At 42.6% G+C, this 18282-nt stretch overlaps 1 protein-coding gene across 2 annotated transcripts in view; it reads left to right on the top strand.

The window, feature by feature from the left end:
- The window catches only part of FAM13C (family with sequence similarity 13 member C), an 841555-nt gene that overhangs the window by 645185 nt on the left and 178088 nt on the right, over positions 1-18282 (top strand). For both annotated transcript variants that reach the window (XM_085604789.1, XM_085604792.1), the window contains 2 exons: positions 10303-10384; positions 16237-16445. In XM_085604789.1, coding sequence (XP_085460915.1) covers positions 10303-10384; positions 16237-16445 — 291 coding nt within the window. The remainder of the gene's footprint in view (positions 1-10302; positions 10385-16236; positions 16446-18282) is intronic.

Below are 18282 nucleotides of genomic sequence, written 5' to 3'. Positions count from 1 at the left end.
TTTTCCCAGGGTCGCCGGAGGCCGCACACCGGACAAGGCCACCCCCCCCACTCAGGTCCAATACCTCCGGGACAGATCAGACCCACAGCCAGCCGATCACACAATAGTAGACTGTCCGGAGTTTCCAGCTGGTCACTAGGCACAGGGGTGGCCCCGACGTTGTCGTCCTGAGTGCAGTGCAGGAAGTCCCTGTGTATCGGAGGACAGGCAGGCCGCAACTGTCCCAACGCTGATGCCACACCATCAAGCCTACTCCCCAATACCCAAACGCCATGAAGCAAGGTGGAATGAAGGGCACCGAGAGCCTCGAGAAGGTCCCAGTACCCCAGCACAGCTCTCTGCGATCGCTCCGCTACGCTCCCCAGAGTCGCACACTCCCGATCCTGCTGTGACCTGGTGGACAGGATGGTAGACTTCATCGTGACAAGATGGCCGCCGGGTAGGTCCAACCCGTATTGGGACCGGGACCCAGGGGCAAGCGCATCAAGGTCCATGTCGCTGGCAAACAGGGTTCCGGAGGCAGACCAAAAATGTATCCGTTATGTAGTCACGGGCAACAGTCGTCCCCACCACGGACCAGCGCCCGCGAAAATCCGGGAGCAGCCCGCAGGAATCAGGGCGAGTTACGGGCGGCATTCGGGCAGCTCACCGTCGAAGGCAGAGGCAATCACCGGAGAGTCGTGGAACTGCCACCCCGGGCATGCACTTATTCCGCTCCGCTTAGTGGTAGGAAGCGACCACGGCGAAATGTAGGCCGATAGTCGCACCGATCCGGCAGTCCGACTCCACCCAGTCACCAAAGGCCGCTGTTGTGAAACCGCCACCCGGCCAAGGTGTCCACTCGAGGTCCCGGCTCCAGGGCCGCACAGGCCGCAAATTGCAAATACCCGTTTCTCCGGCGGTACAGCCGCCAGAAACTTCGGAGTCACTCGATCGGTTGCCGCTCTCATTCACAAACACGGGCGCATAGCGCAGGCTGAGGATCTAATGCAGGATATCCGTGCGGGATACGGAGGTTCACGGAGCCGGGAGTCTACGCTGCCGTCCCGGTCGCCATCTTGGCTCCTCCCCAGTTTTGTCGATATTGAGTTTTTCTCAACTTTCCTTCATCCAATTAGCCTTGCTGGTCATTCATTGTTTGAAATGAGCTGGGTATTATCGATGTAGGAGATGTTTGTTCCGTGGGATCTGATGTTTGCCAGGGGAGTCATGTACATTTTGGAAAGAGTGGGGCTGACTGATGATCTGTGGGATGTAAACGTCGAGAGCTTTACTCGTAATGTTCTTCCAGAGAGGAATGAAGCTATCTATTTGAGTGATGGTCGTTGTATTCCCACTCTGTTTAGTCTGGTGATAAGTGTGTGGTGAGAGATGGTGTCGAAAGTGGCAGAGAGGTTGAGGAGGATAAGGGTGGCAGTCTGTCCAAGGTCGTATAATGATGAACTCTATATTTTACAGGGAAACGTGAAATATTTTCCATATGTCACAAATCCCTGTGAAATATGTTTTATACAATAGCTTTCTATGCAATAAAAGTACCCAATCACACACTCGCACACATTACACAGTGGTGGTCTCCACTATGTAGTTCTATTTAGGACCAAGTTACCATAAGAAATTGATTTTTCGTACCACTAATAATGTTGGCGCAGTTGTTTTTGGTAAATCTTCACGAAATTTCCCAAAACAGAAGTTAATCCACCCCATCTGCTTCTTGGAAAGTTTTGGGTGATTTGTCAAGCAAAGAGCGTGAGAAAAAAGGGGATCCCAAAAAACAATTTCTCCATGCAATTTCCATAATTAATTTTGAAAAGCACTACAACGCAAACGGCTAAAAGGAATTACACCAGTTTTGGCATATAGTTAAATCTTTTCCCTGAAAGCATGCTTTTTAGATTTGGTGTAATTGTGTTCAGTAGTTTGTGAGAAATTTAGGTTAAGAATGTATAGATATCTGGACCTTTGGGATGAAATTCAAAAAATGAAAACCTTCAGATTGACTGAGGGCGCTCATTTATTTATTATACAGGATCCCGTCCTGGAGCGTTGAATATTTTTCCTGCTTTGTGGTGGCCCAATCTGGGCAGGGGCACCACCAACATGTTACAAAAGTGTTGTGGGGGCTGCAGGCAGAGTAGATTCAGAAGCATATCACAAACTGTCAAACTCATTGGATGATGTCATCAGTGATATGATCAATAATGTCACTGAAATTGCATGAGTGATGCAGTAAGTGATGTCACATGCAGTACATGGCAGGGGCACAATTTATAGTTCGCTCAGTAAACGAGTAGTAGTCAATTTCAGTGTGTTTTTTAAACTGACATTTTCAAATAACTATAACCTCACTTTAACCTTTGTTTTTACAGTGTGTATATATATGTTTATTCCCCAAAAAATCAAAGCTTTAAGATTAGCTATAATTATATATATTTAATTTGTTATTTCTATACAAAACCAACTTAAACTACACAAACTTTAGAAATTCTATAGTTATAACTTTTAAGTTATAATGCGCTCCCCTCACAAAACCTAATATAATATAACTGGCGCACCTGCACACACAGTGTTGCCAACCCACTAGCCAAAGTAAATGAACCATAACTCGCCCCTCTACCATGCACAGTGTTCTCATAAATGCTGTCATCTCAGATGTCTTGAGTCTTGTTACGAGCACTATTATTTAACATGTAATAAGTGATGAAATATGAACGGCTATAAGCAGTGCGAGGGAAAGGCTATAGTTGTGGTTCGTTGATTGTGGCTAGCGAGTTGACAACACTGTTATCATCAAAACACACACAATATACATATATAAGTGTGTGTAGACACTCTTCATGTTGACCAAGTATAGGTGGTCCCATCAGTTGTATCTGTCATCCTTTGTATGACCCCCCACCACAACTCATTTCTAGAAATGGCACTGTAAACAACTCAAGTTGTAAATTTCGGAACAAATGGAGACTTCAGCTGGAGAGTTTTGTCCTTGCTACAATGGTGTCCTGGCATTGCTTGTATTTCTATTTTAACCTGCCATGATGTGACTATTTGTAAGCAATGACCCATATGCTGTAGTGTTTTTTAATCTGATTCAATGGGATAGATCACGCTTCTTTTTCACAGCTTAAACCTTATATTATAAAACGAGATTTTAATGCCAAGTGCTTTGCTTCTTGGCAAATCTCTAGCAATTGATATGTTATGACCTTTCGATTCTGAAGCTTCTATAATTCTCATGATCATGTTAATGTGTGCCTATTAACTTGTTTCCTTAAGTTGAAGGTAAGTGATGGCTAACTGCTCGAAGTCCGAGGGGAAAAGAGCCTGGGTATGCCAGGTTCGGAACCCATAGGGTCTTTTTCACAATGCAATGTGCACATCTAGGTCTGACTTGCACATGCAAGTAGCCCTTTTCTATGTGTGCAAAATGATTGTGGTGATTTGCACAGATTCAGTTTCACACTTGTAAACACATTTACTCACACAAGGTTTCTGTGAGTGTGTTGTAAGTATCCTCCTTTTTCTTGGTTTGACCCTCTCCGTTCACTTCCTGCCCACTTGGTATGCCCCCCCCCCCCCCTCAGCTGTGTGTCAGAATTCCAAGTGTCATCTCGATTGCCTCCTGACAGGTTGTATGATGGCTTGTCATGAAGACTTGCGATGAAGGGATGGTGGAGTCACCGGGAAAAACATAAAACTAGGGGAGAGGATGTAGCCTTACGGCTAGAGCGGTCAAATTTGATGCTGGGGGACTGGGTTCGAGTCTTAGCAAAGACGCTCAACATCATGTGATTCTGGGCAAATAACTTAATCTCCCCCTGTCTTACAAAACTGAATGTGTCCATCTGTAACGAAACTGGTGCTCACGTAAAGCGCTCTGATACCCGATGTCTCGAGTCTAGTTCGCACTAAAACTCTAAAACAAAAAAAACAGTGCCTAAATAAATCATCTTATGGGGTAACATTGCCCTGGTTGTGGCCAGGAGAGACGTAGTACGTCTATGAGGAAGCCCGAGTCCACTGAGTGTGAAACTCTGGGTGCGGAATATGGACTGGTGTCGACAAACAGAAGAGCCGATCTACAAAGCACAAGGATGTTCATGCAAATTTCACAAGATATGGTACCAGAGGCGAGACTATGGGGCTATCCCTCCTTGAGCTCACTGTGGGGTGGGAGAGGGACAGGTTTTAAGGGCCCAATGATGGTGCCCAGTTGGTCCTGGACTAAATAGTATAGATGCGCGCCTTCAACTGGGGGTTGGGAAGTTCGGTATTGGGGTTTCATTAACAGTTGTTTTACTATCTGTAATGAGACATTAATGGGGAAAACAATAAAAAAAAGCTTTTGGGAAAAAAAGACTCACTGAAGAACCTGTGCATTGATTCTTGATTATTTGAGTTTAAAGAAAGTTTATTGGAAGTAAACATAAGATAGAACAATAATACAATACAGTATATGTCAATAGTAAAAAATAGAAAATATATTGTGTACAATAAGGAAAGAAAAAGTAAGAAGGGGAGAGAAGAAAAGAGAGATAGGAAGGAGAAAGAAGGGGGGGAGGAGGGAGAGTAAACAGATAGAAATATCATATAATTATATCACTGAAAACATTGGTCTAATATATAGCATGTATATCATATTGATCTCACTACTACAAACTTAATTATATATTGAGAATAAAGCACAAAGTATAACAATATTTAACTAACTATAATCTAAGGAGGTTTGGAAACTTCTTCTATGGCTGGAGTATGAGACGGCAACGATTGAGCAGACACATTTAGAAAGTTAGTCACAGGTAGCCATAATAAGTCACGTTTAATGGCCAGTGTAATCGGATGAACATAGGCTCTATCCAATCGATGATTATAACAAACTCCATACCACCAGGCCTGAAAAGAAACATTTGAGGCATTTTTCCATGATTTAGTAATTTGCTGAAAAGCAACAGCAATAAGTAAATCAATAATGAGGATATTAAGGGAGGTGGAGGAGGACCAAACCTCCGCAACACTACCCAGAAAAACATGGGAAAAAGAAAATGGGATTTGCATATGAAATAGTTTATTAATTTGTTGCCAAACCCTAGACCAAAATTGATGAATAACTGGGCAAGTGAATAGCATGTGCATAAGATCTGCAACAGGGGCTGGACACGACCAACAGGTAGAGGGAAATAGATGATTAATTTGATGTAGTTTGACAGGAGTGAATAAAAGTCTGTTATATATAAAGAACAGTGTTTGTGTAGTATTTGCTGCCCTAGAAGATTTCCGTAGTTAAGTCCAAATTTTATCCCAGGTTGAAGTGGAGAAGGAAGTATTTAAATCAGATTCCCAGCTAGATTCAACTGCAGATTTATTACGGGGCTGACCAATGAATCTTAATTTGTTATAAATTTGAGAAGCTGAAATGTTCACTGTTAAGAATGAAATTGGAACTGGAGAGGGAGTAGTCTGCACGGAAGAAGTCATAAGTTTATCGTAAGAACTTTGAGCAGCTAGGGTCAGTAATATATATTTAGGGTGATACGAAAGGGGGAGGGAATAACGCGATTGTGATGTAGAGAAGGATATGCAGGTATCACCTAGAAAGAGCTGATGTGTCCACTTGAGACCAAGATTGAACCAATCCTTCCAAATTGATTCTTGATTATAACAGAGTAAATCCTGTATGGGTAGAGAGTGGACATGCCAGGGTGGGAATGCCCTAGATATTTGTGAACACTTGGAAGAGGTGCGTTTGCAGGATTTTCTTTACTAGGAAAATATTTTCCGTTTGGAGAAAAATAAAAAGTTTAGTATGTTTTTGCACTTGTGTTTTTTCACAAGCAAAGGTATACATATAATTTTGCCTGCTATAAATGAGTTTTAAAAAAGTTTTCAGTAGTTTTCGGGAAATATGCAACTGGCATAGTTTTCCAGACACTAACTAGGAAAGGTTTTGTGAATTTCAAACAGTAGTTAATCTGCACCCAGGAGGTTGGAAACCTCCACAGTCCTGCAGGGTTAACTCATGTTTCCCACCCAAAATATTTGAAAGGTGGTATGTTCCATGCCACGGAGAATCAGATGAAGTAGCAACAGGAATGACTGAAAGACTCGCAGCCCCTCCAGAATATCAATGTATTTTGAGAATGTTGTAGTGCAGAACTGACATTGGACTGGCTAAGAAATATGCCCAGACCCAGATTCAAGTATTGCCAAAAATGATCTTAATGCAGGTTAGTGATTGTAATCTAACAAAACTAGTTATTTTAGGAGTTCCACATGATTTTATATGATTAATAAAAACCAGCATAAAAACCGTCCATCTTGACTGAAGTGTCTCCTCTCTCGCCCATCCATCTCCAGACAGCTCCACAGATGAATGTGTGAGAGGCTCAGCTCCCGCCTGAGCCAATATGTAAAAAAGTAATCATTTAAAATTGTCAGCGATTACGCACCCTTATGTAGATTCTCAAGTCGTACTTCAGGCATGTCTTTCTGAACACCTTTTCCCATTTCCCTAACATTCTCTTGGAAGAGTGCGTGTAATTCCTTAAAGCTCGGTGCGTTCAAGTCAATTTGACTCAGCCATACTTTGCAAAACAACATTCGTACATACCGGTGTATGGGATAACGACTTTGAATGGTGCCTCTCAGAAATGAACAGCCCTTTTTAGACAGTTTTTGGAAGACTCTCCCTCAATTTTATATCTGTAGGTTTTTGGGAATCTGGTGACATTTCTGTCTAAAATTTGCTTCACATTTTTTGCTAGTACAAATTAAAAGTACATCTTTTTCTCTGATGAATGACTCATTCGGGTTTCCAGTACATCTGGAACGGTAGTTCTCTCATATTGGAAATTGGATCTTGCCTTATCGAATAAGCACATTAAAAATTGAATTCAACAGAGAAATATCCTTAGTGTGACGTGACTAATGCGGGGCTGTGAAAGGTGTGTATTTGACATAAAAAAACACCGGATTGCAAAAATACAGTTATAGTTACCTTGTTTACAACTTGAAAAGGAGTGACAGAAAAGTAAAAATATTGCTGATTTCAGATATCACTTTAAACAGTGGCGGGTGCTAAGGAATAGGGGTGGCGGGCAGGTCCATGATAGGGGAAATGAAAAAAAAAATCACTTACTTGGTTACGGCCGCTGACTCTCCTCTGTCCTCTTATCTTCCTACTGGCTCCCGGGCTCCCCGAAGCAAATCACGATGCTGCTGTCAACAGCATGACAGCAGGGTCATAATTGGTCTGAGCGGCCCGTTTGGCCGCTTAGGCAGTGCCTGGGAGCCTTTGAACAGTTCTCCACCCGGCTGTGCAATACAGCTGGGTGGAGAAATGCTAAGTGCGCCTGACGGTTTGGCCAGCCCAAGGCGGCCGGCCAAACAGTCATGAGCACTCAGTAGTGCCCATACCACTCCTCCTCCTGAGAACCAGCCCAGCCCCGCTCCACCCCACCCTTGCTCCGCGCAGAAAAATATAATAATAATAACAATGTTTATTATCTTTTTATTTTTCCTTGTTGCACTGCTCTGAGAGCAGTGGGGAGAAACTCCTCCGCCTTAGCACAGGAGCCTGCGCTGACTTTAAGAATAAATTGTGTACACCTCGGCTAAAAACCTAATGCAGGAGAATTTAGATAAAATATGCTTTAATAGGCTCAGCATTTCATGTTTTATTAGATTCTGTTCCCTGAAAAATAATATTGGAGACATGCAACGTTGAACTATATGGAAAAGCAAGGGGAAAGAATGTTGACAAAATGTAGCACAATTGGACAAGATCTTTTAAGGAGGGGTCCTCAAAGATATATGGGCAACAGAAATACAATATAACCATCTCTTTGTTTGAGAGCTAAACCAGGTAAGGAGGATAGGACAAGTGAAATACAACATTCAAAACAAGCATTAAGTTGCTATTGGAATTAGAATCTATATTCGGAAGTTCACTGTTGCCCCTAACCAATCATATGGAAATTTCAAATGTTCAACACAGCCATATTTGAGTTGTTTTTTTCCTATTGGCTTCATTGTCCAGTGCCCTTAGCAAATATGGGTATGGATGTATGTCAAGTTCAACATACGCAATTCAGTCAACATTAAAAAAGCAGAAAAGAATTGCAGGGGTTTTGTGATAAAGATTGACTAGTTGAATGTTGAGTAGTCCGGGCAAATCAGAGAATTATTCAGAAAGGGGAACAAATACAGCATTCTCAGGGGACAAGCAACTGGGCACATGCTGGTTAAAAGCAAAGGAGACAAGTGTCTGTGCGGCACTCTTCCAGTGACATGGCAGAAAAGGAGCATGTACTTGGGATGTCAGAGAGAAAAGGAACAGATATTTCCAGTGAAAAACTAGTGACCGTTAATATGAAAATCATAGCGTGAGATCGGAGGAAGCTGTACCTAGAAGTCAGAATTGAGAATATTGTTTGCGTAGACAGCTGCGGAAACGTAGAGGGTGCGGTGCTGGTAGGAGAGGTGCAGGATCTATTTCCAGGGTGTAAGGTCAGAATGGAAACAAACCTTGGGCCGCATCTTGTGGCACATCTTAGCACTCAGTCATTTAGTTAATTGGGCCTTCTCAGCTTGTTTTGGGCAACCACAACATATGATTTGCGAAAACCAAGTATCCACCATATTGCTGAAATGACCTGGGAGAGACAGCCTAGATGCAGCATAAGTAGGGTAGACCATATGGTTTCAAGAGACTTATTTTCTGGCGCCCTTAATAGCCTTGGAGCAGGTGACTCAGTTTGATCTGGTTTCATCGCTATGCTCCCAACTCCTCGTAAGGCAGGATACCCCAACGTGATGAATAGTAATGGGTATGTGAATGATCTATGGCCCACACTAAACAGGGGCAGCGGGTGCCAGGGAGGAGTTCATTGGTGGAAACACCCAAGACAGGGGCACCATCTTCCCTATGCCAGCCAGCTATGTCAGCCAGAACCAAACCCTCAACTTCTGCGTCTGGTGTTCACAGCGTGAGCACTCAGCTCTCACCTCCAAAGTGACCTAGGAGACGCTGTCTCTTGCTGTGTGCTGGTCTGCCTCTCAAGTTGCAAGCCTGAAACAAGGATGCCAATGCTAGGGTGAGCCAGTTTATAATAATACATGGGAAAAATTAAAGGCCAAAAGAGGCAGGAATAATGTGGGACTGGAATGATGAGCCACACTTTTGCTGCAGAGGCGGAAGAGAGCAGCACGAGGGCTTCACTGGGCTTTGGACGAGTTGCGAGGCCCTCAGGAGCCTCCCTTTCAGCAGCATCCTCAGTCTCCCTTGTTAAACCTCTTTCTTTTCATTCTAGTAAGGACTTTTTCTTCATAATACCACTGAAACACAAAATGGTTTTTGTGCCTCAAAATGACTACTGTGCGCCCAATCCAAGATGGAAGCTTAAACTCATGCATTTGCATGTACAGTTTGCGTAGATAAAAAATATCAATTTTTTAGTGTACACCACGTGTGCCTAGTTAAGTGCTTTCATGGACATAGTAAAATTGTAAATACTGACATGGTTACATGGCATTCCCCCCAAACAAGTCACTCCTTTACCATAATTATAATTCGATGTTTTAGCACTTTAGACAAGCCCTGTTGAAGGCTGCTTTATCTGCACTTGTGGAGTAGGGGGTCAGCGTCAGCTTTTACTTTATAATTGAGCTAAAAGCAAGCCTGGCGTTATTGAAGAGTAAGGAGATGATTTCTGCAATTAGAGTAAGTAAATCTTTAATTAACAGAATGCTGAGGACAAATGTTTTTACTTTTTAGCTAACTGATATTTGATCTACTTCCGTGTTTTTGCAAACAGTAAGTACAGACATTATCTGTAGGATTTTCTATCAAATTCAGTATGATTGCAATTTAATATAAATGGTCCTACAGCAAATAGGACTCGGCTAAAAACACTTTGTGAAGTTGCAAATATTTGTGGCACGTTGTGATAGTTTTTGTGGATAATTTTGGGACTTAGATTTCAAGATGACATAGCAACTCTTCTCGAGCTACAAGGTATACTCCTACATTGTTTGTACCTTTAGATTTTTGACTACTCTTAAACTTTCATCTTCAGAATCCATATAGTGGCCTCTTAAATGCCTTGTAAATGTAATGTCTGAATTTCAGTTACACATAACAGCAAAATGTCTAGAATAGTCCATTCTGGGATTATCATTTGAAGTGAATAATTGAATGTGAGTGACAAGTGCATGCTTCTGTGACTTACCCGCCAACGTTTTAGGTTTAACTATTACTTCCGGTCTGCTAACCTGTTTGCGTCTTCTGTTTGTCTTTTTCGGTAGCCTTCTCAGAGCGACAAAATCGCCAATCCTGAAGTCCTAAAATGGATGAATGATTTGGCTAAAGGGCGCAAGCAGCTAAAAGGTAAACCATAATGTTTTATGTTTGAAATGCATGTTGACAATGGTGTCCAATCTAGATTGTTATGTCATGTTTGCAAAGTGCACTATCATCCAGAAGGGTATCCTGGCGCTGAGCAGGTGAGGGTCTTGCCTCTCTTAGGACTGGAAGGGCTAATCAAAGAGCCTAGTCTTCAGCTTCGTGCAAAACACAAGCAGAAAGAGGAGGCTCTGATGTGTAGCAGTAGGTGGTTCCACGCTTTAGGAATGATGTAGGAGAAGGCCAACATGCCAGATCTGGCTGTGCGTATGCGAGGGATATGTGCAAGTAGGAGTCCGGCCGAGTGGAGGTGTCTGGCTGGTTTGTGAAAGGAGATGTGGCTATTAATCGTGGATAGGACTGTGCTGTGTAGTGATTTGAAGATACGAGTGAGGAGTTTGAACTGTACAAAATTGTAAATAGGGAGCCAGTAGAGTTCTTTGAGGTGGGGTGTGATGTGTGTGCTGTATGGAGAGTGAGTCTGGCTGCCGTATCTGGATGGTTTTCGGTCGTCTGTGCTAGTTTCACCATAGGGGGGAGTTCCCGTATTCTGGCTTGCTAGTGACAAGGGATTGGGTAACGGTTTTGCAGGTGCTGCTCGGGAGCCATTTGAAGATTCTCCTCAGCATCTTCAGGGTGTTGAAGCAGGAAGATGTCACTGTTAATTTCGGCCATCACTTTGAAAATGCTGTCAATGACGATCCCAAGTTTCTTGGTATGACTGTTGGGGGGCGGGGAGGGCAGCTCATAATTTAGCCAGCCACAAGGTCCCAGGTTTATGTGTTCTTCCAGAAGATCATTACTTCTGTCTTGTCGGTCTTGAATTTGAGACAGCTGGTCTTCATCCAGTCAGTGATTTCTGTAATGCAGTCATTTTACTTGTTCTGGGTGTTGGTAGTCTTGTCCAAGAGGGAGAGTATGAGTTGAGTGTCGTCAGCACCGGTAAGGACATCAATGTCATGGGTGCGGATGACGCTAGCCAGAGGGATCATGTTTGTGTTCAAGAGGGTCAGGCTGAATAAGGATCCTTGCAGTATTCCACAGATTAGCTTGCAGGATTCCGATAAGAAGGGAGCCAGGCTGACTGTCTGAGTCAGTCAGGAAAGAGCAAACCCATCGGATGGTCGGTCCTTGGATTTCAATCTCATGTAGATGGCAGATGAGGATGTGGTGGGACACTGTCTTGAATGCTGCCAAGATGTCCAGGAGGGTGAAGGCTGCCATATCTCTTCCATCCATGATTATGTGGATGTCATCTGTGGCAAGAATGAGGGCTGTTTCTGTGCTATAGTTGGGTCTGAAGCCGAACTATGTGACATTGAATATTTGGTGTTTACTGAGATGGTTAGTGAGGTGTCTGTTGATCAGTTTCTCTAGGACTTTGGCTGGGTACAGTAGCAGGGAGATTGGTCTGAAGTTGGCAAGTGATGACGGGTCCATGGAGGGTGTCTTAAGCAGGGGAAGGACTGTGGCGTGTTTCCAGGTGTCCGGGAGAGTAGTTGTTCAGATGGAGGCCTTCAGGATGGACAGGAGTGCTTCGCTGATGGGGTGAAGTCCATGGCTGAATCCCTGGTCAAGATGGGGAGTCGTGTGATGAGGTCTGTTGGGTCCAGTTGAGGGTCAAATTTGCTGTACATTGAGTTGATCTTGCTACACATGAATTTTGAGAGCTTGCTGCACAGGTCCTATGAGGACTGATGCTTTTGTAGGCGGCCATTGCTGAGGTGAAATCTTTCACAATGTTGAAGATTTCTTTTTGATCTGATTGATATTAGCTTCTTGGCCCAAATATTGTCGAAGGAGGTGACCAGTAGAGTGTGTGGGTCCATTCATGCATTGGGTGAGGTCAATATTTCTGAGGTCTTCTAGTAGTGCTGTAGAATTAGGGTTGGTACCATCTTCCAGGTGGAGATTGAGGACTTCAAAGAGAATAAAGGTGCTGGAGTTGAGGATGAAAAGAGGTACAACCTCGGCAATGGTGCTGCTGAAGTTGGTGCGTGGCCCTGGTGGTATGTAAATGAGGTTACTGTGCAGCATGACGGTAGCTATGATGTGACGTTTGAATGTCAGGATGTGACCATGGTGCTGGTGGAGGTGTCCTTGGTGGTGGTGCAGCTGATGGCATCCTTGGAGTTGATGGTTACTCCGGCTCTATGCTTCTGCTGTTGGTCCTGCCTGGCGATCTTCTAGCAAGGAGCTGTGGTGATGTCAAACTCTGGCAGGGTTCAGTCATGTTTGAGCGAGGAACAGTATGTCTGGAGTGGTGCAGAAGGGCTTGCCTTTGACGTGCCTGCTCTACAAGTCCACTGTGCGTTCACACTGCAGCCACCATTAAGTAGGTCCCGGGAGAAGGGGGTAGGAAAGCATGGGGAGGTGGCGTGGCTGGAAGGGGGCACAGGAGAGCATGGGAGACGTAAAACAGGTAAGGAGTGCATGAGGGGGCAGTGAGAGAAAGAGCAGGAGAAGGCCCAAAGAAGTTGGGGATACAGAGTAAGAAAAGGATTCAAAAGTGGCAAAAAACAACAGAAACACAACAGTGGCAGAACAAGGAAACATCACAAATTAGCAGAAAACGAGGAAAGGAGGAGATACAGAAACAGCAAAAATAAACCGAAAACAAGTGAAATAAGTGAAAGAGGAGAAACAAACGGTACGAATGAACGTAAAGAGAGTGAGTGGAGATAGAGAGTGTGGTAGAAATGAGCAAAAAAGAGTGAGTGGAGATAGAGGAAGCTGCATAAATTAGCAGGAAAGGGTGAAAGTGGAAATAAAGAAAGTGGCAAACAAGACAACAGTGGCTAAGTCTAAACAATCCTGAATGAGAGGAGCTTTAAGGGAAATAGAGAGAGGCAGCGGAGAGAAGCAAGGCAGGATCCTCTAACGCACAGCAGCGGCATTTTAAAGGCCCTTGCTTGGTCAAAGGTAGGAGGCACCTGCTTTGTTTGCGAAAGGTCCTATCCAGGACCGATTTTCAGGTTTGCAATAAACTGACAATATAAATAAGTTGTAGCTATTATATGTACACTTATTTATTTGGATATTCTGAAAATCTTGCTTGGGTGTGGCCCTCGTGGACCTCCGAGGACTGTCATTTAAGCATTTTAAGAAGTGCTCCTATTCATTTGAAACCCAAATGTAAGAAAGAGATGTCTTATTGTTGTGGCATCGGGGCCCCTTGGATACTGTGTAATCCGAGGACCACTGGAACATACTGAAATGCCTTAGGCATTCTGCCAAATTTCGCATCTTTAGTCCATCGATTGATTTGCTACCACCACATGGACACAACTGACGCAGAGTACGCGTTAGAACCAGAGGCATAAACATGCGATTGCCCATTTCAAGGTTTGTCGGTTCTGTTGTGTCTGATTTCTTACCCTTGACACCACAGATCATTAATTGGATTTCCATTAGCTCACTGGGCGATCAAACAAGGATGTACTGGGCTTTAATTCATGACTCGTGAGTACTAACAGCAGCAAAGGGACGCCAGGGTTTGTTCTGCAATTAAGAAGTGTGAATTTAGCAGCCTCGTCGATTTTGTATGAAATGAACTGAACCATGTGCCCAAGCACACATGTAGCACCTAGTGGAGAGGTGTGGTGCAGCGGCCAGGGCAGCTAACTTCGGAGCACAGGGCTCACGGTTCGATCTCCGGCAGCAGCTCAGCTCTGCACCATGTGACTCTGGTCAATAGCTCACTTAATTTCCACAACGGCCCCCAGCGCCTTGAGACCCGTAAGGGTGAGTAGTTCGCGCTTTACAAATACAGATTTTTTATTTACCTAAATATTGATTGCCTATGAAGCCGCATTTGAACTGCGACTTGAATATTGATTTCTAGTGTCTTTCCTGCAATATTCTTCAAGTTTGTGTATTTTAAGCTCACATGGCAAACTACGCTTGTCTCTGGTGAACACAAAGGATGTTGCGGAAATCGACATGGTTTCCCCTGTGGGTTTTCACACACCCGGTTTGCACACACAGTCTGGCTGCCACAAAAGGCTGGAACAAGGGAGAAAAACTATGAGGGAAAATATAGTTCTACATTGTCTTAAAGACCACTTTATAAACCGAACCACATCTATCTTTCGTCACTAATGCTAACAATCGGTTTTGGTATCCAGATTTCGGCTGAATTTGTTATAGTGCCCAAAGGTGGGCTCGGGACAAAAATCCAGGGTCTTGTGGTTGCGATAAAGGGTCTCCACAGGGCACACTTCATTTTATTATGTTTTGTGATTTTTATGGCAACCTGAGTAGGATTTTTATTTAAAAAAACCTGCTGCATGGTCGTAATTTTAATTAAGTTCGACCTGCTTTGTTGCATCTCCAGATGTTACACGATGAACACAGCTGTTTTTCAATAGTATCCTTCCTAAAAGGGGCCTTTAAGCAAAGTCAGAGGATTGAAGCTTTGTCACTTGTTTTTATCATGAACACAGAATTCTATTTATGTACACTTATGGAATATTCTTTGGTTGTGTACGATTTGTGTATTTTAAGTGATTTATTGAGATGAACTGCTATCATTGTATTTTGTATTGGTTTGTTCTTCTGTTTTTTTAACCCGAATGAAGATTATTGAAATGAAATGAGAGGGGAAAACATTGAATCACCCCTCTACGGCATAATGTTGTAAAGGAAGGGAATTTTTTGAAGGGCAAAACATTTATTTTCAGACAGTTTAAAAAAAGTATGGTGCATGTACACTTCGAAGGTTATCTTGCAGAGGGAGTTATCCAATGAATGCAAATACAGCTATTTAGTGTAAGGCATATTCATGAAAGCTGGTGATTTCATATATGTCCATGACTAAGGGAATCACAAAGGTAGTAATAACATTTAAAAATCTGTAGACATGGCCCATGAAATGTAAAGATGATCTTTTAATATTTTTTTTAACTCAAAAGTTGGAGTAAAACTGAGTGAAAAGCCTTTTTCTCACTTCTAGATATATTCATTCTTTTTAGGTCTTGCCTGCAGGCACTGCGCATGCACTGTCGTTATGGTGACGATCTCTTGTGTCTGAAAGAAAAAAAAAAGCTAATGGACCATGTGCAGATTAAATAATTTTAATTAGTTAAATTTTTGGGGCTTTTATTTTTTATAGCGTAAACTCGACCCAAAGGTATTAGCGCTGTACATGAGCACCAGTTACACTCCACAACTTCACACTCTAATTTTTTTAAGCAATGGGAGAATAAGTGAATTGCCCAGAATTACAGGATGTTAAGATTAAGCTGTGACTAGAACCTGGTTCCACAGCTCTGCCCATAGCCCCACATCCTTCTTTCCTATCCCATCTAGTATCCTGCCTCCCTCGATGCTTTTAGCCATGCTGCACAGGAGCTGTGCTGCCGTACAACATGGCTAGAAAAAAAATGACAAAGTCAATAGATCTCACATAGGCTTTGCCTATGTGTGTTGTGCATGGTCCCTCAATTATACCTGGAGACACCTTCACAGGACTGCTGCGGAACAGGAACAACTGACTTTCTCCATCCACATCTTGACTATCAAAATAATGAAAAGGGGGCTTATCTTCAAATTCCAATACTTCAGTAATATGTCTCCCAATCTGGAATGGGCATGAATAGACTGATTTAAAATGGGAAAGTTCCAAAAGCCTTTCAAAAGAGGGTACAGGATAACGGATGATAATATGCCAGAGTGCAAGGGAATTTTATTATTCTAATTGCAGGGAAAGACAGTGTTATTTGTTATAGGATTCGATGTTGAGCATGACAACAATAGTGAATAAATCTTGTCAATTATTATGTTGAGCATGACAACAATAGTGAATAAAACTTGTCAATTATTATTTTTCACCACAGAACTTAAAATAAAAATGTCTGCTGATCGCAGTAATGCGCTGCAAATGTCGCAAAGCAGCTTGCATGGTGAGAGCTCAGGAACATACATGGGCACTGAACAGCAAGGAGCGGCCAGTGCTCAAACGTCATCTATGGAAGAAACCATGGAGTCAGTATGGAAACGACTGAAGGACAAAAGGCAATTGCTTAACCTTCCAGAGAATTTAAAGGTACAGCACACAGTTAATGAGAAAGAACATTGTTCTAGAATGAATACTGAAGATTCGTCCTTCTGCTCTATTTTGTAAATTACTATCGCCGCATTGATTATGAGACATATCATGTCAATTTTGCTTTATGAAACTGTTATTTATCGCGAATCCGAATTGTAGTATGCTGTAGTTTAATAAAATACACTCAAGTAATATTAAGGAGTAACCAAGAAGAGAAAAAACTAGGCCTCTTACCAGGTTACTTTACGAATCGTCATGTTCCAAACCGTTTCAAATGCGGATAGGATTGCTACTTTTATGTCTAGAAGATATGTAGTTTTTGGCATCCATGTTTGATTGTAATTGGATATCAGAGTAATAGATGCTCTGTTGCAGGAACTGAAAAAATTGGCTAATTTAACACCCTGCTAAAAAAAATGTGCATGCCACATTTTTCTTTGTCAGAAATGTGATGATTACTAACTTTTCAGATATGTGATTTTATGCAGCACCAAATCAATATGATCAAAGGAGATTTTGTTTGATATCCGGACATAGTGAGGGCTTTATTTGCCAAAACGGTTTACATCAGTGAAGTGGAGCTGGACAGTTTATCACACTTTCAAAGTCCAAGCCAGTAACCAAAATGTCAGAATGATATGAAATGATCATTGAAAAATGTGATTCATTGCCTGTCACAGTGGACACATACTGGGCTTTCATGAGATCTATCACTGCATTTTGACCTCTAAATAGTTAACCTCTGCCCTTGGCAGTAGCTAGATTTATGCTCCGGAATTGTGGTGCTTGATGAACTGTGGTGATTTTCATAGCAGTCAAACAGGGGCAAAGTTGTGATCTTTTCCTAATTAGGTTTAACAATTAGGATCTCGAATGAGACGCGGGGGGTTCTGGGAAGCTTGACTTCTCTGTGGCACTGTAACTTGATGTTCTTTAGAATATTTTATTGATGTTTTTGGAAAGCAAAATGGCAAAAGTTTATTAAAGCTTATTCAATGGCAGCAACAGCTGGAAATTGGGTTCAGTGAATCCTGAAGCAAAGCAGACAAATAAAGACCACTGTGAATGGGATGAGAGTTGGAAGGCCGTGATAGAGAGTGAGCTGAGGGTTTGTTTATAATGGAGTTACCTCCTGGAGGAAATATGGTAGCCGAAGAGTTTATGAATCAGGACAAGATGGACTTGGAAAGGGGGTGAGGGTGGTATGGGGAGGGGGAGAAACAGAAGAGGAGCTGTTGGTGATGATATCATTGATTTGTGTGCAGTACACACAACAGACTATGACTCAAAATAAGATGCACTGCCCACTCATGGTATTTTGAAGAACATACAGAGAACATGGAGAAAACAAAAAGGAAACAGCATAAAAAAATGCAAATGAAACATACTTATGAAAACTCCTAGTGCAAGAGGAACACTGTTTTTCTACTTTTGGAGTTTGTCTTTGAGAAATCAAAAATGTGTTAAGTGGTCCGGTATGCCACTGTAATATTGTGGACCATTGGTGTTGAGCAGTTTTACTAAAAATTCTCTTACTGTACCGCTCAAAGATCCCCACCTGTGCAGAGGGGGTCTCAAAATAATGCGGCTGGGTGGCAGTAGAGGCTTTGCCTTTAGCATTCCTATAGCTTTGTAGTCTGCCTGCTAAGGGCTAAATGAGGACATTCACCCTTCCACTTTCTTTGGACAGTCATTATGTTTTGTGATTAATTTTATTTTGATGACATTTGTCAGGACAGCAAGTCTTACCCATTAAACATATGTGTGAAAGATTGGTACACTCAATCTGTCAGCACGGCGACCATTGCAACATAATAGTAGTGTAAGTTCTCAA

Source organism: Triturus cristatus, chromosome 1_2 (genome assembly GCF_964204655.1).
Source record: "Triturus cristatus chromosome 1_2, aTriCri1.1, whole genome shotgun sequence".
Lineage (NCBI taxonomy): Eukaryota > Metazoa > Chordata > Amphibia > Caudata > Salamandridae > Triturus > Triturus cristatus.
Note: the sequence above shows the minus strand (reverse complement) of the source record. Positions and strands in the feature narration are given on the sequence as shown.